This window comes from Neospora caninum, chromosome VIIa (genome assembly GCF_000208865.1).
Source record: "Neospora caninum Liverpool complete genome, chromosome VIIa".
Classification (NCBI taxonomy): domain Eukaryota; phylum Apicomplexa; class Conoidasida; order Eucoccidiorida; family Sarcocystidae; genus Neospora; species Neospora caninum.
This window is the reverse complement of record NC_018393.1, coordinates 2,901,432-2,927,055: the sequence shown is the minus strand read 5'-3', so window position 1 is coordinate 2,927,055 and position 25,624 is coordinate 2,901,432. Positions and strand designations below refer to the sequence as shown.

Genomic DNA, 25,624 nt, shown 5'->3' with positions numbered 1-25,624 from the left:
TTAACCAGCGAAGGGGACACGCATCAGGTTGGCTTTGGTGGAGATTCGAATACCGTTTTGTGGAGACCTGTAAATATCTGATAGATGTACGTATTAATCTATCCGCGGTTGCATGGTGGATATTTCTATTTTCGGGCCAATACCATAAGAATGTAATTCTGCGAATTAACTGCGAAGTGTCCTGAATTACAATAAATGGAGAGAAGGCTCTAAGAAACGAATAACTGACCCTGTACCTCAAACAAAGGACCATAATAGTTTGTCTGAAGATGTTTTTGTGTCTCGCTTCTGTGAAAGAACAGCGTGGTTTCAATATGTGGTGAGGTGTTACAGGGCAACATTGCCTGGGGTGGCTCTTCTGGAGTTCCTCAGGAAACCCTTGGTTCGGTACATGGGCTGCAGGAGTCTCTCTGTTCTAGGCTGTAACAATGATAACAAGGAAGTTTCATTGGGGTCCAGTGCGGGACTTCCGGGGTACCGTTGTCGTACGGAGTACAAGCTCAGGATGTGTTCAAGAACACAGTAACGTTGAAATCGAGCAGATTAAGATAAAACGCTCTTGTTTTCCGGTCCTTTCCACGAGGCTTGGACTGTTTGGGTAGAAGGTTGATGACAGACACTCTGAAAAGGCTAACAAATGCCGGTGGACAGACGCGACCGCATACCCATCTAACCGGGACAGGCACTACAAGAAAATGCCCCTCTCTCTCTTCACGAACAGCAACTATTCACAGAAGAGTGAAGATATTTTTATGCTGGCTTCCGGAGGCCAGCCGAGCCGGCATCTGTCCTCAAGGTCTCCAGTGCGCCGATTGAGGATCCGGGTACCACCTGACATACAATATCCAGCCACTCATACGGGGGTTTTTGTTTCTCTGCCGACTCGTCTCTTCATCTAAAAACGCAATATAACGGTAGGAAAATATATACAGAAATGGAAACATATAATTATATCGGGTGTGCGCCGTTTTGACTGCACTGACGAAGAAAGTACGGGAGTATGAAGGCGATCCCGGACCGGCATCCGCAGTCGGAGGAAACTGCGTTCGACACTGTCTATCCACTTGTACACCTACCTACGCAACTGTCTATTCACAGCGCCATCGCAGCAGCTTCTAGAACAAATATGTTCTACACATCATTCCGAGACTACGGCTTTACGCCTGCAATGGGTCTCCGACACTCGGGTGGCAGAAACGGGTACCGTATCGCACTTATACACGTCTTTGGAACGCTTCGGTTGAAGTTCAGCCATTTGTTGTTCGTATCCCGAATGTCCTCTTCAGGATGGCAGAAAAAGCATTGGACGCTTCTTGACTCACCGGTAGGAAGCTGTGAGACCGCGGCGCTGGTATGACCCCTTTTGGTGCTCTCGCCCGTCGTAGATTTCTGCACAAGGAGTGAAGTTATTGCACAAAAATCGTTGATATCCTTGAGCACGTAGGAAGCCGAAAGCAGCTTCAAGCAACAGTCCTTCCACTTTAGCCACATCGAAGACGTGACAGTCCGCGCGCCCACGGAAGTCGAAAACCGCACTACACAGCGACGTACTTCATCTTACATACGTACATACATACATACATACATACATACATACATACATACATACATACACGCCTGCGTGTGTTTGTGGAGACCGCATTTGGCTACGCGCAACCGAGTTGCTCCACATTTCTGTCGGTGATAAGTCTGGCGTCGGTGAGTGCTCTGCTTCCTAAGTCGCAGCACACATGGAGCGAGTCAGCAAAGAAGTCGAAAAAAGATCCTCCCCTGCAGGAAGTTCTGCGAAACTGTTCATCTACCAGGGTAGATTCCTGACGCAGTCCCGAGACAAAGCTCACCAGAGACAACTGGTTCTCCGCTCTCGTTTCGCTTGACGCCTGCCATTTGTGAGGGACCGGACAACAGTAGAGATCCACACAGCAGTCGATGAAATGGTCACCTACTTTGCCGGATTTCTAATGGACTGGCTCGAGAAAGAAATCGGAAGGTATGGCGCGAGAATGCAGGCCTCAAAACTAGGAGGAAAGCAGCGATGGAATCAGGAAAATCTCCGCTTGTGCTGTGCTCCCCTGAGTGGCACGCGCCTGATCACAATATTATTCGCGTCAAAAGGGCCACCGGGACTGGAGCGGGAAGCGCAGTCCATTTGCCACCCTTGTGACCTGTGAGCACGACGTTAATTGGCTACGCGTACCATCCGCCTGGTGTGAGGTCAGCCCTTCAGCTCCCACAAAGAAACACCGCCGGGAACCGGCCCTAACCAAGTGACGGATTCCTCCCTGATGGAATATTGGTGAGTCGGGCACGAGAACACGGCCATCCAGACTGCTGGACTCGTGATGGGAGGTTGTGTCGACCATCCTCCGCGAACGCTACCGGTCCATTTCACTCCTCGCGTTTTCTCAATTCTGTAACGTACCTTCGAGCTCGTCGGGATACAGCCACCGGTTCGCCCACAGGTCGAGCAGTCGGTCAGGCTTCGGCGCCGGGGGGTCCACCTGTGAAGACGGACACGACGGAGAACTCTCGGAAAAAATACTTTGAAAACGACTGGAAATAGCAGTGATCCTGCGAGTCAGAAGTGGAAAGAGGCTTGACGTTGAGGGAGTATGCATGCACTGGTATGCTCGTGGATATCCGTGTCGGGCTCGGTCGTTTGTGGTTCTCTTGGTTGAAATTATGATAGCAGCAGGCACATCACAGCTTGCTCGTCTGTTTGCCAGTCTCCCGAGGCAGGGATGAGCGAGGAATGAGGAAGAGCAACCACGGACACGCGACCGTTTCGTGCGACCATTCGAAATCGCAGTTGCTAAGCGGAGGGAATGACACGTTCAGCTTTTGACTGTTCTGATCCAGAGAAAGCAAGCAGCCTCGGATGGGCCTATGCAACAGCAACGCACGCGCTTTATAGGTCCCGGCGATAGAACGATCGTTGCCGCTAGGAGGGGAGGAAGAGCGGTCATCTTACGGCCATAGTTGGATCGACGACGATGCGGTCGACGCGGAGCATGGTCACACAGTGACGAATCCTGTAGACGGTAGCAAAACAGGCCTTCAGATTTCAGAAGGAAGGGGCCATGAAAGTGGTGGGTATGGCAAGATTGAACGTGGGCTGCGCTTTGTATCCCGCCTCGCTCGCCACTGCTGAGGAAATTTATTTCCTTTTCCTCTGGATGCTACGAAGATTCCGTTCCTCGGGACAAAAAGTCTTCATATTTGTGCCTCCGACAAAGTTGCCGGTGTGAAACCAATACGGACAATGGAAAGGACAATGGTGCGGATACGCGCGTCTGGAGACACGAGGAAAACAGTCTCACAGACCGCTTTACTGAAACGGGGACTTTTGCATCAGGACAAAACACACGTAACAGAGACTTCCCTGGAAGAGACACAACAGTATCCGTTCGACGGGAGAGGACAAAGGGGGGGGGAGGCGGAGGAGCGCCTGCTGCGCTAGGATCTGAACAGTGAAGCTCACCTCCGAAAGCGCGAAACGCGTCGAGACTTTCTGTAGAAGAAACTGAGCGTCTCCCCAGCGAGAGTCTGCACAGGAAACAGGAATAGAAGACACAGGACAGGTACCCCATTTTTGCGCTGCCCTATAGCGTAAGGCGGCCCACGAAGACCGCTACGCAGCTTCGCTCGGCCTAAATGACCAGCAGAGTTCATCGGGCGACCAAAGCACCCCTGGCCGCAGGTCAGTGGAGACGCAGTTCTGCCGTCGCTCGTTTGCTCTTCACACTGCCTTCTGCAAGGCGGAGTCCTGGCGAGTTTCTCCCCGCGCCCTCCTGTCCAAAACGCGCGGCTTCCGCGTACTTCACGAGAGAGCAGAACTCCCCTTCGGGCGCGCGTGACGTCTTCGCACGGAACCGCCCCCTTTCTCTCACTTGTTCCTCCACAGTTGCTTCGACTTTCGCGAACGGCACCCTAAGGAGCAACACAGACACGAGTGAAGAGACTGTGGGTGGCCGCATTTGCCCTGGCGTCTTGAATCGAAATTCACCACAAGCTCCAAGACCGCGAATCGACAGATTCTCGCTACGGGATGCGTTCTCGGAACTACCCTCGTTGTTTTATGAGGGCGTACACATTTTTGGATACAACACTGAAACACTGATGCCCGAAAGCTTGTTCCTGAGTGCTGGGAACCGAGAAAAACGGACAGACTGCCGCACAAATCCGCAAAAGACGCTTCCATGTCTCCCTCGGCGTCTGCGTGCGTGGACGGTAGCCTCAGGAGGGGAAGACGGTGAAGCACGTTTCGGGGCTTACGTAGGTTTGCCGATGATGGTCCAATCGCGAGACCCAACGAGGAGCACCGTGCCAAAGACAACCTTGTCTCCTGCACAGGCGCAGAGATCAAACAGACGCCGCGTACACGACAAAGATGGTGGACCGCGAGGTCACAGAAATCCCCTTCGCGTACGCCACGGACACTCACGTATGCTTCTGGCCCCTTGGATGGAGGGGAAGAAACATTGCAGCGTTGTCGCCCCGTCGTGGAAAAGGTAGAGGCACATGAAACTCTAAGTCGGTTCTTCACGCTGGCTGGAGGAACGTGGAGCCTTCGGAGACGTGGTAGTGAGCGCAGGCACCGTAGGAAGCCAGTGGACCAGGCTGTTAATACGAGTGATAACAGTAATCCATATATTACGCCTAGAACATAACCGACGTGGAATAACCTTAATGTAGCCTCGCGCTCAGTTGAATACCAAACGCGAAAAGCCTTTTTCTAATTGCCACAGAAGGCTCCAGAGGGAAACAAGAGAGAGACAGGACGGCATCGCGCATATGCGTTCACTGAGCACCCGCGAGGAGCTGGCGTCCTTTGCTGTTTGACGCCCTCCACGTTCCCCTTGGGGTTCTTACCTGCCTGCTTGCGGTGTAGCTTCTCTGCTTGGATCAAATCGCCGGCAGTGACCTGTGAAGCAACGCAAACGACGGCCTCGCCGGTGACGCGGATAACCACGAACCCGACAGTCGCGGGTCACCGCACGCAGCACGTGAGAACGCGACGACGCCACATCTTGATATACCTATACTTGGCGCTGCTACGTGTGCACACACCGTGACATGCATTTGCCTCCAGAAAGCAGATGCGCGTGAGACGGACAGCTCCTCGCGAACCCGGCGCTCGCAGTTGAAGCCGCCTGCTACCACGGCCTCTAGGTGACAAGGACAGTCGACAATTTCATCTCTCCGTGCACCTACAGCAGTCCTTGCACTCTGTGTATGCCCACAGTGTTGATATTGACACAGTGACCCTCTGGGTTTTGCCTCCACTTTCTACCGGTCCCTAGTTAAGCGGAACTGCCTTGTGCTGCGTGAAGTGGAAACGCATCGCGTGGTGCAGGCCAGCCGGACTTTCCTGCGTACCGCCCTCCGTCCTCCGCCTATCCACAAAAAACGAGGGCGACGACTTTGCGCAGGGGGAGGCCACGCATGCCTACCTTGTGTTGCGTCGACACGTTGCTCTTCATGACGCAGAAGAGCTCTTCCTGGGGCGTTCGCTGGAGCAAGTGCAGCCACTGCGGGAGGGGCGCGCCTTTGCCCCAGCCGTGGGAACCTTGTGGGCGTCCGCTCCCTTCGATTTGACCCTTCTCGGGGTGGCGCGCGATGAACTGGAACAGAGTTTCTTCTTCCTTGGCTGCGGCCTCCTCATCGACGCCAGTCCGCCGGAAAGAAGGCAGGTGCTCTTCGTTTTCCGCGTGGCCAGCCTCCGCAACGGTGTCGCCCGAAGCCACCACGGCGTCATTCTGCGCACCCGCTGTCCCCTTGTCTCTGCCGAAGCTGCCTCGGCCTCGCCGGTAGCCGTTGCGAGGGTTGACGTGGAAGACGAGCGTCCAGCTCGGGTCGGGAAGGGGCCGAATGTTTCGCGGCATTCGCCACTTGCGCGCAATGTTGAATTTCTTTTTTCGCTGCCGACATGTCTTCTTCCACCGGAGCTGGAGGTCGCGATACGTCTCAAACAGATTCATATCTTTGGACGCCGTCTCCTCGGACGTGTTCGCCGCGAGAGGGTGAAGCGGAACCCGCGGCGGAATCATTCGTCGACGTCGATGTTTCCCCCGAAAAATTTCCTGAACGAAAGTACCGAACAACAACACACACAACCGCATGCGGGCGCGAACACAAAGCACCACCTCCTTTCGAAACAAATGGCTGAAAACTACCCGAACGGAGACGCAGGGACAGCCCCGTCATGGAGGGGGCTGAAGCACTCTTCGGGATCGGCGACACCACAGCAGAAACCTTCACTTCGCACTCGAAAGAAGGCGAGGGCGAACAAGGAGAAACCTAACGCCAGCCGATGGCGAAGTGACTAGCTCAGGACGGTGCACGCGGCACCGACGGACAGGACGCAAAGCCGTCAGCTCTGTTGTGTGTTTAGCGACAATCCTACCACTTGGAGTTGTCGGATCACTGAGACCGACTTTCGTAACTACGGCGCAGAAACGCGGAATCGAGAAAGTGTTCATGCCGATATTCCCAAGCGCGTTCGGTAAACAGTTGATACCGCTCAGATTGATCTCCTGTGTTAATGGCGAAGACGCTACAACATGAGTTGCTCCCGTTCAGCAGGCCGCGGAAAACGCACGTGTCAACAGCAGAGCTACGCATGGATTCCGAGATCTCACGGGCCCTTACCGAAGTGAAATACTGTTCCAGTGTCTATCTACCTCGGTATCGAAGACGCGTTCGATAGAAACAGGCAGATACACGCGCAGAGTGTTTCTTTTATAACTTCGCACAGCCTGTACACGCCGTCTTGCGCTTTTGACTAGAGATAGGTTAGAGTCGCCAATCGAAATCCGGGGTTCTGTGCTCAGCAATGACCAGATGGTGGCAAGCCACGAACGTTCAGAAGCGTTTAGAGTAGACATCAGTTTGCCATAAGACAGTGTTTTCGTCCTTACACCAGATCGCCACGAACAGTAAACGACGCGAAGAGAAGCAACGGATTTCTGCTTACAATGCGGTGACCGATGACACGGCGCTGTGGGTAGATCTGCAGCCGCCTAAGGAAGAAAATGCTCGAAGAGGGAGAAGGAGAGCTGAGCGACTGCGGAAAGGAAGAGAAGACGAGCGAGGCGAGGCCGGGTTGTCTGGCCAGAGCACCTTTTGGAAAGGTGTCTAACTGGTGCGAAGAAGAGATCCCCCTGTTCCATTTCCAGGTTTCGCCCGTGTCATCCGCAGATCCACAGGCGCTCGGAGGGACGGAAGATTCCAGAGGAACGTGTGGCCGCCGAGCAGCAGACGACATGCCGGAAGAAAGCGCGCCCGTACAGGGGGGAGAAGACGCAAGGGAACTGACTGAGGACGAAGACTCGTGCTGGGAAAGGGACACCGGCGGACACGTATACCGCTCGAACACCTGAAACTGGATCTGCCGCGCTGAGCGCGTCGAAGGACAGAAGCTGAGAAGAGAGGAGCGGGAGCGACGGGCAGAGGAAGAGAAACGGGAGAAGAGAGAAGGGAGAGAGGAAGAGGGAGAGTGACTGAGCGAGTTCAATTGACAAGGGCGAGAGAACAGAGACTCAAGAGGCAGGGGATAACCTTCTTGAGGAGCTCGATTTCGAAAGAAAGTCAGATACCTTTCGCCTGCTCTGGTAGGATCGGGACCCGGGCCGTGGCGGGTGTCTCCGCTCGCCTGGCGCCAGCTGGAGTCGCTCGGCCGCCCTTCCCCAGGCACCGTTTCTGCTTGCGAAGCCGAAGGGGGAGGCCTCCGTGTTTCCGCCCCCTTCGTGTCACACGAGAATGCTGAGCGGCATCGTGAGAAAATGGTCCCCTCAGCGGTTTTCGTGGCCAGCCGGCCTGGCAGTACGCGCCTCCAGGGAGACCCGCGAGCAAGCATTTCTTTGGACGGAAAACGGCGTGCCAGGGACGAAAGAGGAAAGAGCGTAGAGCGGACGGAAGGGAGTTCGAAAGAAGACTCAGCCTCCCTTCTCTGGACTCGGGAGAACAGCAAAGAAAAAAGGGGATGTACCGGTTTAGCGGCGGAAAGACGTTCAACGAGGACGTAGCAGCGAGATTGAAATTGACGCTCGACGCGGCATAAGAACAGACAAAGAACTCTTGCCTCCCTCTGCGTCCTGCTCAGATACAGAGAAGATGTGATCTCGAGAAAGAACTGCCGTAGAGAAACGAAAACGCCTCTGTGGCGCGCCACAAGAGAAACTTGCGTTCTAACGCACACGGGACGTTGGCAGCTGTGCATGTGTACGAACTGCATGCAGCTACGCGCCCCGTCTCCAACCGACGTTTGCAGCAAACGTGCAGCGCCAGGTATTCAACGAGACATCATGTGGGGCCAACAAGGAAGGAACAAGCTTTGCTTTCTCGGCGCCAGATGAACAATATCACCAGATTTCTGGTGCCTACATGGAAAGACACCTCGTAGGGTTGTGACGAAACAAAGCAGACCAGCAGCTGCGGAATAAAGCGGCCTTCGAGGCAGAACATGTTCGCCGGGAATGCACATGCGCAGACCGACAGAAAATGCGCTGAGAAAGCAAGCGAGGCTGAAAATGACATGGTTTCCACCTTTAGGTGCGCCTTGTCTGTGTGGGCAAACGAAACAAAACATGGATAGGAGACGGTGGAACTGTATGTCGCCGCCCTCCCAGGCCAGGACAGCAAGACACGCGCCTGTGCCTGTGTGTGCACGTTCTTTCTCGTTTCAGATTCACTCCGGACGGCCTGCTTAGCCACTCAAAGTCCCGCTGGGCAAATGCGCCAAGAAGAATGCCAACGAAAGAGGTGAGGCGTCGCGGTGCCGGCACACCTGACGGTCGGCTAAAACCCGTCCTGGACCCACAAGTAGTTCCAGAACTACTCCAGTTCCAGAACTACTCCAGTTCCAGAACTACCCCAGTTCCAGAACTACTCCAGTTCCAGAACTACCCGAGTTCCACAACTGCTTCTACGCCTCTGTATACTGCTAACACTAGTCGTGTAATAAATATCCCCGGGACTCCCCGCTCTCCACGGCCGCCGCTAACATTCGCCGCTCTCTTGCACGGACACCACAACCACACTCCGCTACTCACGCTATTTCTGCTACCGTCTCTCAGCCATGTTACAGCTGCGTTGGGTCACCCTGTTTTGGCAGCGCGTCTCGCCTTAACGGCGACTCCATGTGTTGACTACACGATAGAGGTGACAGATGTTTTCTAAGAAGAACTCATTAGGCCCGAGTAGCAACACAGGGCTCTCCAGCGTGAATCACAGCCATTAACCCGGGAGGCTAGCAGCCACATGAGCTTAAGCCTGCGGTATTTATCCGCCTTACTAGGAAGCAACCGCCACACATATTACTCCTGCTTCTATTATTGGTGCTACGAGCAGAACGAAAAGCAATATTCCCCCTTATGACGCTAATCCAAGAGCCGAGACTCTCGCTACTGACCGGTCCACTACGACTGCTGTAGGTACGTGTTATTTGCTACCACTGCATGCAATACTACCCAGGTGCACTGCTAAAGCACCACTCCAGTTTTTTAAACATGCAGGAAAAATACCTGCACAGTGGAATGCGCGTGCTTGACTGGTCCACATGGCACATCCTGGATTTGTTACAATCAAGCATAATGGTGTCGGTGATCGGACCTAACAGAGAGAAGCCACGCTGGTGTGTGTAAGAAAACGCGTGACGTTACCACCGTCACGACGTCGGATCCACGGAAGGACACGTGTCCTGTTGGTAACCCTCTTGGATTTCCCCGCAGGAGTCAAACGCAATGTGGCTAGGAGGGGCTTTCTCGTAGGACTTAGACGTCAACACAAAAACGCTTCGGCGTACCACTCACGCTGTAGCGCGGCATGCGAGACTTTCACATCCTTAAGGAACTACCACGGGTAGGGAAACAACGGTTCCGAACTCGGCGGCATCTTCACACGGAGAAGCCGAACGGCGACAGCACCACAAAGAACCGCGTACCACCACTCTTGTGCAGAACTACAAAACTACACAGGCAGGCATGTACACCAGCATACGCGTCCCCATGAACACACGCAAATCCCACTCTAGTGAAAAGAACCACGCTATGGCAGGAAGAGAGCGGTTCACGGCGGCCTTTAGCAGAAGGCAACGACGGCGGCCATGGCACTCGCCAACCTCACCAACAACCGCATAGGCAGAGACGGCACGAGATTGCCGGAGATTTTCAGAACTGGGAAGTCACGGAAACCGTATAGCTGTTTTCCTCCTCGAGCATTGTACGCAGTTACGTTTAAGACGTCGCATGCTACATACAGATGCGAACAGACGTCCCCATACAAGTTGGTGGTCGGAAGACACCGAAGCATCGGCCCTTTCTGCGTCAGGACGTGTTTGACCGCGCCAAAGTTCTGGTCCTTCTCTCTGCCGGGTCAATCTACGGCTCGAGGGGGCGTCGAAACTTCGCTTGAATCCAAATGCGTCGCATCTTCACCTCGGTCTTTCTGTTTGTGAACTCACGGAGGCAGTACCTTGGATGACAGCACACCACGGGGAAAACAAGTCTCATTCTAACACAGAGTCGAGCGAATAGTGCGAAAAACGCAGTGAAAACCGCAGGCTTTCTACAGACATAAAAGATTCACAAGAAAAAACCCGTAGACCACGATCCGGCTACGGCAGCGGCAGAGAAAGCCCGACTCCCCGCGCAACGGCGGCGCGCAGTTCAAGGACGTAAACGAGACCAAAGCAACTTTTTTCAGAAAATCCCCACCGTGCGAGTGTCCTCGAGGAAACCCCGAGGGTGCACACGGGCGGGAACGGAAAGCGACGCGTTACCTGTTCTCGACTTCTTCCAAGCCGGCCTCTCGACAGAAGAGATCTCGAAGCTCGTCTGCGGAGACAACGCAGCAAATGGAGGGACATCGTGGCCACATCCTTGTTCCCAAAGGCACAAGTACGTAACCCGATACACTGGTAGACACGAACGCGTCTCATTCAGCTGTCGACGGCTGCAGCCATCTATTTGTGTACATTCGGATGCCAAGACAGGCATATCATATATAAACACATTTGAACAATACATGCGGAGATACCTACCCGTGGCTGCTCTCCACTCCCTTCTCACAATTTTTTGAGACGAGAAGGAAGAGTGTGAGTCCACATGAAAAAGTGCACCACGCTGAGAGGAGACGCAACCCTGAAACCGCAACAGTTGACGGCCGTTTGCAGTGCCCGACGCTTTCTGCGTACTTCCCGCCGTTCCTGTTTCCCCCTGTGCTCCGTGCCCCCCTCTTTCTCGTACCCGTGAGGAAATAACACGCGAGGGTGCCGTCATGTCTCGCGTAGGCGTTCTCTGCGACCTTAGATCTGCCCCGCTTGGCAAATCGAAGCTGCGCCAAGTCGTAGCGCCCGTAGTCTCTGAAGAAGATAATGCCTCCCGGCTTCAACAGCGACGCGCACCGTCGGGCCACAGTGACGTGGTGGCGCGGATGGAGAGCAGAGAGGACAAAGAGAAGCAGAAGGTAGTCGGCCGAGGAAGGAGGCGCAAGCGACGCCGGGACGTCGTTCTGCGAGAAAGACCAAGAGCCGACACACGCATGCGCAACTGAGGCAGATACACGGCCTTTCGAGTTCCGCGACAGGCACCTGCTGCGGCAGCAAGGAAGGAAAGTTACCGCGAACGTGCGAGGACTTGAAAGACATTCAAAGAAACCGCACAGCTAAAAGGCGCCTCCCTCTTCGTATTCATGTGCATTTCAATTCACATGAGATACAGATAACCAATGTCTCTATGGTTACTGTATACCGCGATCCATTTCCCAGTACCACGAGGCGCTGTGCGAGTGACTCAAATGGACTGTTCCGCATTCGGCACTGCATCCTGCTTCTTCTCTAGCTTGTGTTTGTCGTAAGTTCAGAAATCTTAGAACAAACTCGAGAAGAGCTGCCACCGGACGGACGATAGGGAGATAAGGAGAGAGAGAGGCAAACGTCCCTGCGAAAGACGGAACGCGAGGGAAGCAAAACACAGAGAGAGGCGAGACGAAAATCGAGCACTGGAGAGGCGGCAGAGGTATGCAAAGAACAGCCGTGCGAGGCACGGAGAAGGCGTAGGGGCGACGAGGCAACAACGGGTTAGAGAGGTACAAAAACGAACGGGCTTTGACAAGCGCCGTTCTGTGAGCCGTATACCTCGGTAATGTCCAGGGTGATAACTTGATGCAGCCTATTGGCTTCTCTTTCCTTCCTGAGCTCCCAGCTCTCGATATCTTCTTCCTCTTCGTCGCTTTCGCCTTCTTGCTCGCGCTCGGTTTCTTCCTTTTCTCTGCCGTCTTCTCTAAGACTTGTCTCCAGATCCTGGACCTCGCCTGTGGGAGGCTGCGCCGCGTTAGGCTCGGCAGACTCCGCGAGGCACTCATCGAAAAGCGGGTTTTTGAAGTCTGCTGGAGGAGTCAACACATGAGGGGTTGGAAGAGAGGCAGAGGAAGACGAGACAGACGCAGGCGAGGAAGAGGCGGCAGAAGATCGACAGGCACGAGACGGTGTAGAGGGAGAAGCCGTGGAGGCATCTTCGCTTTCTGCTTGGCCTCGACGGCACCCTCGACGGGGAAGAGACGCTACTCGCGCAGCCCATCGCTCCTGATGCGTGGAAAACAGCCGCAGCAAACAAACCTTGAGAAGGACCACCCACAGCTATCTCGGGAACTGACGTACATCCAAACCGACTCGTGGAGAGAACGAGTCGGGTCGACGTCGAGGACGAAAGCCACCACTGACGCGGGCTTCTCCAGACTTCGAAACCTCTTGCGTCTAATGGCGGCTAACCGCTCCTCTTTCTTACGTCCTCAGGACATGCACTGCCAATCAGATAACAACTGAAGCCAGACTCCTCCCCATTACACTGATACATGGGATTCCGAGGTTTATACAAACGACCTTTTTTTGGGGAGTATATACTACGAGTTGCGGGGATGTACACCGCCGGCGATCCAGCTGATGACTCCAGAATGCTGTCGCGTATTAAAGGTAACCCTAGCGTTTGGAAGGCCCAAGGAGACGCGCGGAAGCGTCAACAAGCTGATACACGCGTAACGAGCGAAGACCCGCTTCCGCGATTCGCGTACCACTGACCAACTGCAACACCTGCAACTTGCACGTTGTATGAAAGCCACCGTGCGAGATGGGAGACTCTGGGAGCGGGAAGGCACCCTCCCGAGACACGAGCTGCCGTTTGCTTCCCCCGGGTTTCTTTGTCTCGCGCCTCTCCTCTTTCGGGTAAGGGCCGGCCACTTTTGCGTGTCGACAACTCCTGGGCCATTTCCGGTCGTCCTACGGTTACACGCGAAGGCACGAACGGTTTTCGTCGTTTCGACGTTCCACTAGAACGACCGGAGTCGCCTGCGCTCTCGAGGTAAGGGTTCTTACCTTCAAGAGCTGCACGGCGCGCTTCGAGCAGTCAAAGGCGACGGCGTGGAGGTGCGGAAAGCCTGACATAAAAGGAGACGTCACACACAGCTCGAGACACTCACCGCTTCGGCGAGAAAAACCGTCCACCGCAATCCAAGAAGATTTTCGCGCCAAAAGCCGGAGAATGCTCAACCGAAAAAAGACTAAGACGAAGGCAACGCGACGAGCCGCAAGGGTGAGAAAAAAGACCAGACTCTCTCTCGCGTTTGAATCGCCTCCCCCGAGGACGAGCGATGCCAGAAACGAAGCGCTCTGGGGGCCGCAGCCTCTTTAAAGCCCACGGTCTTGAGAAGCCCCTTTCGGCATGGCTTCTTTCTTCACGAAACACGAGCATACACTCGGCGACACACGGCTCCATACTCCTCTGGAACGACATGCACGTCCCAAATACGCTTATACATGTACATATATGCATATATAGATGGAACGCCGCCTGTGCGTTTTCGGCTGCCACAGATGCACCACGACCTTCCGCGCTCACTCCTGAGAATCGGCACGAGGGCGTTGCCTACGCCGCAGCCGACGTCAACGAGAAGGGGCGGCTCTGCGTCTTTCCCTGCTCCGTTTGCAGGGTCAGGACCCGAGAAGGCAAACTCGGGGAATTCCTTCTTTATCCACAGCCGATCCTTGAAGAAGTTGTCTTGGTTGTGCTGCACAGGACCAAACGCAACGCAGTACACTTTTGAGCAGATCGAGAAGGCCGTGCCCCCTGTGCGTTTCTCCAGTCACTGACGCATTTCAGGTGTCGAGGATCCAACCAAGGAGCGACAGGGCCGAGACGAAAGAAGGGAACGCGAGACCAGACTAGGAGTGAGGAAAGCCGGGAAATCCACCGCCCTCCCAGTGTGTGTTTTGCTCCACGCCAGCAGCTGGCGAGAAGCCAGAGAACGACAAGTGTTCTGTTCACTGGGCGGCTTCGGCTCTCGAACTGGATGAGGACGGAATAGCGAGAAAGAGAACGGTCAAAAGAGACCCGGACACACCAAGAGCGTGTGACACGCACACCAGAGAGCGACAGTAGCGAGAACTGGGAGCCGGAAGGCAGCCCAGAAGAAAAGAGAGAGAGAGAAAACGGGAACGAAGTCTCCAGGTCTTCCAGCGTCTCGCCGGATCCTCATCCACTTTCTGCCCAGCTTCTCTGCGTGCACGAACCTTGTAGAAGACGTCCCAGTTTCTCACGGCGTCGCGCTCCAGCTTTTCTGCGAAGCACAAAGAGGAAGAGAAGAATTGCGAACAAACCAGGGATGCGGGAAAGGTGTTTGTTTCGCTGGAGACCCCAGAAAGAGCTGACAGCCGCACTCAGACATTGAGAACGCCCAGTGGGAAAGAACGCGGAGACACGGAACGAGTGAAGCGAACGCACACGCTGTGCGAGACGACGCGACCGCGAAGAAGCTCGCCAGAGGAACAGAAAAAGGAGATGGCGCTGCGAAGGAGGCAGATCGCCGAGGAAAGAGAGTCGGCGAGAAAGAGAAGGACCAACGGGGGTGACGTGGGAAAGGAGGCAAAAACGCGATGAATCAGAGAGATGCGACAGCAAGCGGCGCAGAACCCAGAGAGGAAGGAGAGCCCCAGAAGACGACAAGACACAAGCAAGGATACAGCGACGAACGGAAACATCGCCAGGACACCAGGAGAGCTCTCGGGGGACACAGAGACGGCAGGAGAGGGGAGAAGGGAGAGAGCAAGAAAAGGGACTGGACCTCCCAAGACACGGGACCTACCTAGGGTGAACTGGGGCAGAAGCTGGTCGTTCGCCTCCACAAGGGTGTGCGCCTCTTTCACTTCTTCAGGCGTCAGAGTGAATGACGAGACTGCGGAGGAAGCGGGCACCAAGAACAGACAGTCCTAGCTCGACCCCGTGTGTTGTTAGTGCCACATTATCAGCAGAAACAAGAGCCACGGGAATATATGCGAGACCGATAAAAGAGGGACAGACGAAGAAGCCAGACAGACGTCACAGCAGACGGACAACGTCACACGCCGATAGAGAGCCATAAACAAGAAACAAAGCAGAGTGCTTCGCCACCCCGAATTCGAGATTTTCGCAGGAAAGCAGGTACACTGGCAACGGTGGACGAAGGAGCCGATGCACCAAGAAGGCGAAGGCAGAGCGGAGAAAATCATGGAAGGACAGTCACAGCGAAGGAGAAGCCGCACTCAAGCCAGGCAAAGCGGAGAGTATGTTTTTCCAGAGAAACGAGAAGGCAGCGCAAAGGCTCTCCTGGCGCGCCTGTACCTTGGGATCGAACAGGACGCACAACCCAGTCTGAGACGAAGGTGGGGAAGCTTGAAAAGGATGACGAAAACACGAAAGGAGAGACGAGACACCGTAGCTGAAAAAGAAAGACCAACGCGTAATCGACGGCCAGAATTTATTCGCTCCAGGGGAACTCGCACGCTTGACAACCCTTCGACGCGAAGACAAGAGATTAAGCGTCCGTACAGGACTCCAAACGCCCACCGGGAGGAGGTGAGAGGCGTCTTTGCTTCATCCTTTTGTCTCTCTCGATCACGGTAGCACGGCGTTGCGGGCTGTGTTTGGGGCAAAACCTACCGATGTCCGAATCGTAGAAGTTCGCTTCCGGCAGGACGTCGACAATCATGTTCGCGGCGAGGTCAGAGACACTTTTTTCTGAGCGCTCTTGCTTCCTTCGCTCACCGTCGCCTCGTTCCACGGCAGGCTCACTCGCCCCCGCGTCTCCTGCGGATGACACCATGGCTGTCTCCTAATGCCGGCGGCGTGCGGCAAGGGAACGAGACAGAGCTCCCCAGGAAATCCAAACGGGGACAGAAAAGATGGCAGGGAAGTTGCCTTCGCTCGCCAGAGGCGCCTTTCGCGAACGGGAGCTAGTTGGAAAGTCGCTGGATGTCGACAAAAAAAAGGCTGCAGTGGCCGACAAGCGATGCATGCGCGCCGAGACAGAGAGAAGCTCGATTGCGAGCGAACAATCCCGTTCGTCGGAGAGACACTCGGCGACAGAGGAGCGGTCCTGTTGTCTGTTGTTGTCGTATGCAGGCCTTCTCTTGGGAGACCGGCGACGTCGTGGGGAGGAAGAAGCACGGCGGAGAAGCGAAGGCTAGCCTGGTTTTGCAGTAGATTGTGGAAAAAAGAGTTAGTACCTATTGAAAAAGAAAAATATCGCTTTTAAAATTCGACTCCTGGGGAAACGAAAACGATGGGACAAGAGAGAGGAGAGGCATTGGCGAAAAGGGGCGAAAGGAGTAAATAAAGCGGAAGAAGAGGCTTCAGAAACGGAGCGAGAGGGTAGGGTGTTGCCAAGATCGAGGAAAGTCGCGAAAGACGATGCGAGAGAACGGGGAAGATTCCACGCGAGCGAGGAGCCTTCGAGGGGAGAAGGAAGAAATGGATGAGAAGATGCAAGAGAGTTGGAAAGAGCAGGCTGAAACAGAGCAGGAATAACAGAGAGCGATGTGAGAAAAGAAACGCAGATGGGAAGATGGGCAAGAGACAGCGGGGCGCGCGCGACAGAGACAACGAGGGAGAGACGGAGACGGCGAGATCGACAGACCCGAGGGGAAGCGTGGGCCAGAAGGGAACGATACAGAGAGGAGAAGAAAGACGAAACAAAACCGAGCTGTAGACGCTTCCCTTGACCATTCTGTATCTCTCGCTGTCTGTACCAAGAGAAAAGCGTCGTCGAGGACTCCCGGAACGCTGTGGATGGTTTTTTTTCCGCATGCATGCATCACGATTGCTCGGCCGGGGAAACCCGTGCGGGCCAGAAGGGTACTTTGGCGCTCTGAAACGTTCAGCAATCGTTCAATAAAGAGAAATCGCTTCTTGCTGACTCAGAATTGGGACGCGAGGGTTCGGAAAACTCGGCTTTCTCTGCAGGTTGCGCCAGACTCGGAGCGTCCGGTTGCAGCCCGTGTTGGTCCACATGGTGAGTCTCTTCCTTTTTTCTAGCAGTATATGCGGCCCTCGGATGTTGGAGACAGCCTTTTGAACTAAACCACGCCAAAAAACTCCAGTGAGTGAGGGTGGAGGAAGCTCGGAAGGCCGCACGGCGCCTTGCCGCAGCTTCGCCGCGATCCAGTGCGTTCCCCCTTACGGGTTGCGACACAAGCTGTAAAAACAAAGGACTCCTTGACTTGAACACGCAGAGGACGCGCGTGTCTCCGATCTGCAAAACGTGAAGGGCGTGCAGACAGACCTCTGGATTTAACACCATCAAAAACCAGTCCTTATTGGAGTGCCCAGGTTGCGCGTAGGCGTTTGGATCTCGAAGCGTCAGAAAAAACCGGGCGGTCCGCTCTAGAGAAGTATGCACTGCGACAGAAAAAAACGCTTTGAGAAACGCTTCCCTGTCTACAGCAAAGACCGCCCAGAAGCGTAGAAAACTCGATCCTCCTTTCGCAAAGACAAAACGGCAACCCTGCGCCACAAAACACAGCGATCGTCGGGTTTTCGCGGTTCTCGGGAGTGTCTGGACATCTGCCTTTCTGCACAGTCTCGTCAGCTCGCATGTCACTGAGTGGCCCGAACGGACTGCAACTGCAGAAGGCGAGGCGAGCACGAAACATTTCAGAGAGAAGGGAAATCCGGTATTCACTTGCTGTCCAGCGGTGGGCGCAGGGGAGGCGGAACTTTCCGCTGTGTATCCTTTACGCGTTCTAGAACGGTTCGACGAAGACGTCTCTTTGTGCGGGCGGACCACATCCACAGGCGGGTTTTCTACGCCACATACAGGATTCCTGTTTTCTAGTGGCTTGTCTGGCAGCTTGGGACCATCCTGGAGAGGTCCGCAGTTCCCAGTTGCCGCACAAAAAACGCACGCCGCCTCGGCACAGAGGACTGCGGGACCTAGTGCGGGCGTGTCCTTGCGCCGCCGACGGCCACTGAAGAAGGCCTGTGGAGTGCGCGCGAAGAGGAACGTGCATGCAGACCGTGAGTCTGCGTTGCATGCGCTGAAGGGCCACCGAGTTTAGCTCCAGACGCCGAGTGCGTCTCCCTGGAGGGGACAGCTGTTCTCCGCCGCTACACGCGCACGGGGACCAGCTTCGCGGCGTGTGCATGCAGCGGCGCGCTACGGGGTAAGATCAGTTTCTACCCAGCAGATTCGAAGCGAACCAAGAGTCGCCACAGGACTGGGGCACCGTCGATCGAACGGGAAAGAAACACGGCTCCAGATTGACACACGAGCAGTCAAGAAAATGCGGAAAAAAAGAATGAAAAACCCACACACTCCTTCCTGTTGGACATTCCTTGGAGATTCTAACCGTTCGCCACGCATCTTTCGCACGGCCTATACAGGACTCCACGCGTTCGAACGCCTCCCACGGCCGTCAAAGTTTTTTTGCCGGTAGTAAGGAACCCCTCCCTGGCTGCACAAGTAGAGCTCGCGAGCATCGTCCTCACGGAAACATCACCGGAAAACGCGGGACTAGGTCCCCTTCGCCTGTATGCTCGCCGCTTTCAGCATCGAGCATACAGCGTTTCCGTCCAACTCCCGGTCCTTTACCTAGCGGACAGCCACCCTTAGCCTTCTCGGCATTGTCCGCGGATTCAAAGAAAACGTTCCGTTAAAACTTTGGCGGCGTCTTCTCGCGTGACTCCTGCTTATCGCTGCTTGCCAGTCGCCCGACGCCCTTGCCGCTTTCCGTATGACTCTGCATGCACAGCAGGGGAGCAAGTCGCTCGTTCAGACGCCTTTTTGTCTTCTTTTTTAGACGCGAGAAGCAACGCCTTCTCCGCTTTTCGCCGGGAGACCGGCCCGCTGACCGCCCCTTCTCAGCACCTCGCGCAGCCAAAGACGGCCAGCAAACCGGTCGTTCTGCCGTCGGCGTCCCTCGCTACTGATAGTCGTTCGGGGCGATGACGTCGTCGATCTTCAAAATCATTTTCACGACCTGAAGGATGCCCAATACAGACAGCCGACAAATGACCATTCCCCAGAAACGAAACACCACACGCCTCTCGAAACTGTCCACGGACTCGAAACCACACATCGACATATATATATATATATACACACACGGAGAGAATCATGTGCAGACGAAGACGCTTTGGAACAGCAGAGGGAATACGCCAGAACCTGACAAACCTTTCTGCATGCAGAGAAACCTCAAGGACTTGGGACCAAAAGAACCACGTATACATATACATATATGTGGGTTGATGCGTATGTGCCTCACTTGAGTCGCGAGCATGATTTGATTGGACTTTGACGAGAAGGTTTCCAGGACGTTCTGTCCCAGCATGTCATCCGTTCCCTGCGAGCGACACGACAACAGAGAGAAAACAGATGTGTACGAGAGGCGCGGGTTCCAGCAAAAAAACTCACCAGAGCATGGAGACACCTGACTCTCTCAAACGGCCGTTTGAAGTCCCGAGCCGGCGCATGCACGCGGCCGTCTCCGGCACAGGAGAGCTCGTTCTGTGCCTGCTAGCCTGCATCTCTTTGTTTCCTGCGTGACCCTAACTTGAGAGCGTTAGGGCAACGAGTTAAAATGTTTCCTGTTTTCTGTATCAACCGATCTAAAATCCGTGTGTCCCCTTTTTCGACGTGGCGAGCGGTGTGTTCCAGACTCCTTCCACGCGCCCATTTGAATGTGTATAGTGTATTAGATAGTGTATGGTAGTTTATATTTGCAAGTGGGTAAAGAGACGGAGTCGTTACTACGAGCACAAAAATCCTTCCCGAGGACAGCCGCCGCGCTTGGGCCTCGAAAAGGCGCCCTAGGTTTATGTGGACTTTGTGTCGCCGAGCAGGCGTTTTTGAGAGGACTCGCTTTGCCTGTTTTTGCGCGCGGTCTCTCAGTCGCGTTTTCTCGTGTACCTTTTGCATGCAGTCGAGACCAAAGTACGGGTAGTTCTCGGTCCTCTGTCTGACTTTGACGCGCTGGACTTCCTCGATGGCGGAGAGGCCGCAGTTCTCTGCGAGGGCCTCGACGACGCCGGTGAGGGCGTCGGCGAAGGCGCGAACGGCGTACTGCTCGACGCCTGGGATTTTGTCGGCTGCGTTTTCCACTGCAATGGCCGCGGCCAGTTCGGCCGAGCCGCCGCCTCCGACGACGCGCGGGTCTCGAATCAAGTTCCGGACCACGCAGAGGGCATCGTGCATCGACCGCTCGGCCTCGGCCACCACCATCTGGTTCCCGCCGTACACCACGACTGTCACGGCTTTGCTGTTCTTGCACTCTGAGAATCGCACAGCGACGAAAAAGACAGCGCAGGGAGTGCCGGCTGGGGGCATTCGAAAAACCTCAGCATGTCGCGACAGGCACGGACCGACCCACACAGCCCGCGCACCTCCAGTGCAGAGCGCCGCGACCCCTGCACTCCTCATCCCTGCCACAGTTGTGTGTTCCTGTCTAGCGCGTTCTTCTCCCTCCAAAAATAGAACAGACTGAAGAAACGCAGGGCGCCCCCCGATCCGATCTCGTGTCCCAGACGCAGGCGTACAGATTTGCACGTGGGATCATGCCGACACACGCACGTAAAAAAACGCATGTTGCGCGGGAGTATGTTCAGACGCGCGCTGCGGGGACTTTTGGGAGCTGAGGCAAAACGGGGAGCACGAAAGGAGACAAAAGCCCTCTTCGGGGGGGAGAGATAAAGAACACTGGCGAATTTGTGGAGCGCAGGCGTTACCTTCAATGACGATCATTTTGTCTCCCATGGTGCCGCTGGCAATCTCCCGGACGACGCCAGCGTGGCCGAGTTTCGCCTCTGTCAGCTCTTCCCATCGAGGGACAATGCGGCCTTGCGTGGCGAGAGCAATGAGTTCCAACTCGACGCCTCCGACCCAGCGGACGGCGGGGATGTTCTCGTGGAGCAGCAAGTGGTTCGCTTCGTCGTCGAAGCCCCATTGGCAAATCACCTGCAGGCACAAACGCGAACACGCGCAGGACAGGAGAGAACGCGTTCGCGACCTCTGCACAGACACGCGAGTTTTTCACGAGGCGGCCAGGCGGCGGCTAGCCAGACGGATACCGCGAAACAGAAACGCGAAGGGACAGCTCCACTGCGGAACGGAAGCGTGACATCTTCGGGCCTCTCGCCTCCGACGGGAAGCAGCCCGAAATGGCCCCCTTTGAAAACGCATGGCGCACACCTCGTCGAACAAACGAAAAGACCCGGGGAGAAAACCACGTGTCCCGAGGAACGCCCGGCACTACAGAGGGGAGCCTTCGTTGCAAAGAAGAGAAAGGCCTCCACGAGAGAAGAACGAAGAAAAACACGCATCGACGAGGAGACGTTCCTCGCGAACTCGCTTCCGCCTTATCCGTCCCCGCTCCTGCGCTCGCTGCCTGCGGTGGCGCTTCGCCCTTTTGCTGCGAGTTCCTCACAAAGAGCCTTAAATGCATTTGTATCTATACAGATAAGCATGCACTGAGCGACGAACGAATTCCCACATCCTAGAGGGAGATAGGCATTTCTACGCTTTCGCATAACTCGACACACATAAATGTATGATAGATACGTGTAAGAAGGCGCGGCCAGGTGAATGCCGCTCTGTTTTCCCCTTGTTCCTTCTCTTTCTCCGTCGTTCTTCCCCGGGCTTTCACCCCCAGTTCCCTTCAGCGCTATCGTGTGGCACAAGGACGCGTTCTGCGCCTTACGAAATTGGCGCCAGCGTCTTTGACTTTCTGGATCATGTCGGTGAAGTATTTCTGCTCCGCAGCCTGCAACTTTTTGTAGTCCTCGACAGTTTTGATGTCCAGCTTGTGCTTGGTTTTCGGCTTCGGCGGCTCGAACGGGCACGTCAAAATCGCGATTTTCGCGTTTTTTGTCACCGAGGGCATTTGCGAGTGACTCAAGTCCTTGTGAAGAACGACGCCGTTCACCAGCATGGTCTGCTCCAGAAGGCCTCCAGCTTTGCCGTCCACCTGAAAAAGCGCCGCGCACAGAAAAAGACAAAAAAGGAACTGGCCCGACCCGAAACGGCGAAGGTGGAGAGTGGAAGCAACAGGCGACGGGACGCGGGGAAGGGCCGAAGACGAGCAGAGACACAACACAGACGCCGAACGTGAGAGCAGGAACAAAGACAGGCGCGCGCCCAGAGGCGAGAGACGACAAAAACGGAGAGACAAAACAGAGGAAAGGAAAAGAGAAGAAGAACAGGCAAAAGGCGGAGGAAGACAGGCCCACTGAGAAGACCCCGAGCAGCGGGAGAGAAAGCCGAAGGAGACGCAGGTCCGCTAATGCACAGGAACGGAACTTTTAGACACCAGACAAAACCGAAGAGAGAACGACACGAACAGAAATACACCGATGTACACACATCCACGCAGATGCAGACACGACGCGCATGCTCCGACGTGTGCGATCACGAGGTGTGCGTACACCAGCTGCGGATCTCCACGGCAGAGCCTTTTGGGCTCTCGCGCGTTCTCAGAAGACAGACAGAAATGCATATTCACACACGAATCGACATCTGTGTCTATCCATTCCTATCTTTACATATATATGTGAGTGTGAGAAATATCTTCGAGGAGGGACGCATGTGAACACGCATGCCTTTCAGGCCCTCTGCGACAAAGATGATTGCGCAATATCGACATATGCGCACCTTAATCAGATCAAAGTTGACGTCGTTTCGCTCGCGGTCCGCGACGGTCAGGACAGCTTGGACGCAAATCTCCGCCAAGTGGCGCTGGTGACTGCTCACGACTTTGCTGCCCAGGGCAGTCATCGCTGCATGCACACTGAAAAAGGAAAAGGAAGCAACCGCGTGGACCCTCAGCGAGGAAAGACGTGCAGAAACGCCGAAGAAACGCTTCGAACGCACAGACGCAAGCGCCCGTCGCACCTCCTCCGGAAGCCTTTGTGTTCGACTGGGGAGCGAAGGGGGGGGGGTGCGCGAGGATTCTTTTTCAAACCTCCACCGGACCATTTTCGTACAGCGAGACGCGACTTCTCAGTCGGGGACTCCCTCTTCCGACGCACGTGCACACCGCTCTTATGCGAGTCTCTCTGTGTCTCTCGCCACGCCCTCGGGCCTCCAGCTTCTTACAGGAGCTCTTTGTCGGCGCCGTAGACATCCTTCTCCATGACGATTTGGCGCAGCCTCTCGACGGCGAGTTGACTGGCTTTCTCAAAGCCATCTGCAATTCGCAGGGGATGCAGCCCTTTCTCGATCAGCCGGTAGGCCTGCGTGAGGAGGTTGCCGGCGAGGATGACGACGCCAGTCGTTCCGTCCCCGATTTCTGCGTCTTGCGACTGTGACAACTCGACGAGGAGACGGGCGCACTGGTGCTCAACCTGCAAAGCAGAGACGAGGCGGCGCGAGTGCATTCACGGCCGAAAGATGGGGAAGACGCGAACAAGTCTCGCGCCTCTCAAAGGATCGACTGAGGAGACAACGCGTCACCAGCGGTGGTGAAGCGCCACGGAAGAAAACGGCATTCAGGAAAAAGGCTAGACAGATGACGACAGCAGAGACGCAGAAGACAGAGACGCGGAAGACACACGCAATCGCCTCGATGCGCATTAGACTAGGTACACCATACACGAAAACAGCAACGCGGAGGGGTCCAATGAACCTGATACACACTTTTTTGTTGCTCCACATTTCCCCTCTTGACGCAGAGCTGCCTGATATCCGTCGTTTTATAAAGAGAGGCACGCGAAGGAAGAGACGGGGGGCCGAGCCTAAGCTCGCAGAAGAAGGGAAAGCGCGGAGACGGAAGATCCGAGCGCAGTTCGAACTTGATACGGCGAGAGAAGAGACACGAGAAAAAGAGGGGCACAGGCGTAGAGAACGCGGCCCGAGAACTACAGAGAGAAGCAGGCGACTGACAAGGCGCAACACAGGGAGGACACAGAAGAGGCGGTCTCGCCACCGCATGAAGCGCAGGGAGACCGGAAGTCGGCGGTCGGTCGACGGGGGCGAGACACGCATCGAAGAGACAGACCAGTGAGCGAAGGCTGCGTGCCTCTGACGGTCCTGCTCTTCTGACGTCTGTTTTCGGGGTCTGGCGTGCGTTGCGCGGCTTTACCTGCATTTTGTTGAGGATCGTAGCTCCGTCGTTGGTGACTGTCACTTGACCGTCTGGGCCGACAATGATTTTGTCCATACCCTTGGGGCCCAGAGAGGACCTGAGTGTGTCGGCGACGGCGCACGCGGCCAAGATGTTCGATTTGTGAGCTTCGATTCCCTTGAGACGCTTCTTCTCCTCCTGCTCGCGGAGGATGATGAAGGGGTTTCCGAACTCGTCAGTCGCGATATTCATCTGGAGAGAGCAACGCAGTGGAAAAGAGAGGGATTGGCCGGGAGAGACGGCGAGCGACGAGGCTCGCCGAAAGCGAGGAAAAACACGGAGGGAGACCCGAAGGGGCGACCAGAGCGGAGCGGCAACGAACCAGCGGAGGGTGGCAAGAGAGACGGGCGAGGGAGAGGAGTCGGCTCTAGTCAACAGCGGCTTCAAGCAGAGCGGTCCTAGGGCAGCGGCATTCATTGCCGGGGAAGTTCCAACCCGCACGAAAAAGACATAAAGAACACGCCGGAAGGAGAAGGTGGAAAGGCATGATAAGACCACGCGGAGAAACGTGCGCGCAACAGAAAAAGAGAAACCGGTCGTGGACGCACTCGGAAACAAGTGAGAAGAGACGCAGAGAAGAGCGGATATGAAGGGGTGGGCGGAAGAAAGCCCAGGCGCCATGGACACACACACACACACACGTACTGGGGACATCGTGTGAGGGAGGGCAAAAACAGCCAAGAGAAGAGAGAGGAAGACGCACGGAGGCGTGCGCAGCCTGCGCCGGAATATTAGCGATGAGTGAGAGGAGGGTAAGAAGAAGAAGGAAAAGACGAAAAGGAGAGACGGAAGCGGAGAGGAGAGAGCGCCGCGGAGAAGAGAACACTGGACAGCACCGGAAAGAAGGGGAAGAACGAAGAGAGCAGACACGAGACACAGGGGAGAGACAAGAGGTTGAGAAGCAGCACGCGCCTTACCTTGATGAGAGAGACGACGAAACAGAGAAACGTTTTCTTGGGAAAGCACGTGAGGTTTGCAGGCAACGGTTCCCTGGCAAAGTGTTTTTCGGAGCGACCTCCCGTGTGTGTCCTAACTTTCGACAGCGACGCAGGAACAGCGGTGGCGAGACAGAAGCGAGACGGCGACGAGGGGACTGGAAAACCTCGGATTAGAAAAGTGGAAGAAAGAGAAAAGGAGAGGTGCCCGCTAGGAGCGAGGGCGTCAGAGGTCTGCAGCGAAGGGCAATTGGAGGGGGGGTGAGCA

At 55.4% G+C, this 25,624-nt stretch overlaps 3 protein-coding genes across 3 annotated transcripts; all 3 read right to left on the bottom strand.

The window, feature by feature from the left end:
• Positions 1-791: 791 nt before the first annotated feature.
• NCLIV_022580 (hypothetical protein) lies at positions 792-7,267 on the bottom strand (the record flags this gene model as incomplete). Its single annotated transcript, XM_003882452.1, has 10 exons — positions 792-852; positions 1,323-1,389; positions 2,423-2,501; positions 2,972-3,032; positions 3,482-3,546; positions 3,891-3,930; positions 4,276-4,345; positions 4,873-4,924; positions 5,454-6,083; positions 6,977-7,267. The coding sequence occupies 10 exons, from the start codon at positions 7,265-7,267 to the stop codon at positions 792-794; spliced, it is 1,416 nt and encodes a 471-aa protein (XP_003882501.1).
• A 3,112-nt stretch (positions 7,268-10,379) lies between these two features.
• Positions 10,380-16,131, bottom strand: NCLIV_022570 (hypothetical protein; the record flags this gene model as incomplete). Its single annotated transcript, XM_003882451.1, has 9 exons — positions 10,380-10,473; positions 10,781-10,835; positions 11,247-11,511; positions 12,137-12,583; positions 13,370-13,431; positions 13,893-14,061; positions 14,564-14,610; positions 15,136-15,225; positions 15,969-16,131. 9 exons carry the CDS (start codon positions 16,129-16,131, stop codon positions 10,380-10,382), a joined length of 1,392 nt encoding a protein of 463 aa, XP_003882500.1.
• Positions 16,132-19,228: 3,097 nt separating this feature from the next.
• NCLIV_022560 (Thermosome subunit, related) lies at positions 19,229-25,075 on the bottom strand (the record flags this gene model as incomplete). The annotated part of the gene is made up of 9 exons (XM_003882450.1): positions 19,229-19,285; positions 19,571-19,648; positions 20,215-20,576; positions 21,030-21,258; positions 22,001-22,267; positions 22,951-23,086; positions 23,395-23,642; positions 24,380-24,613; positions 25,067-25,075. The coding sequence occupies 9 exons, from the start codon at positions 25,073-25,075 to the stop codon at positions 19,229-19,231; spliced, it is 1,620 nt and encodes a 539-aa protein (XP_003882499.1).
• Between the last annotated feature and the right edge of the window lie 549 nt (positions 25,076-25,624).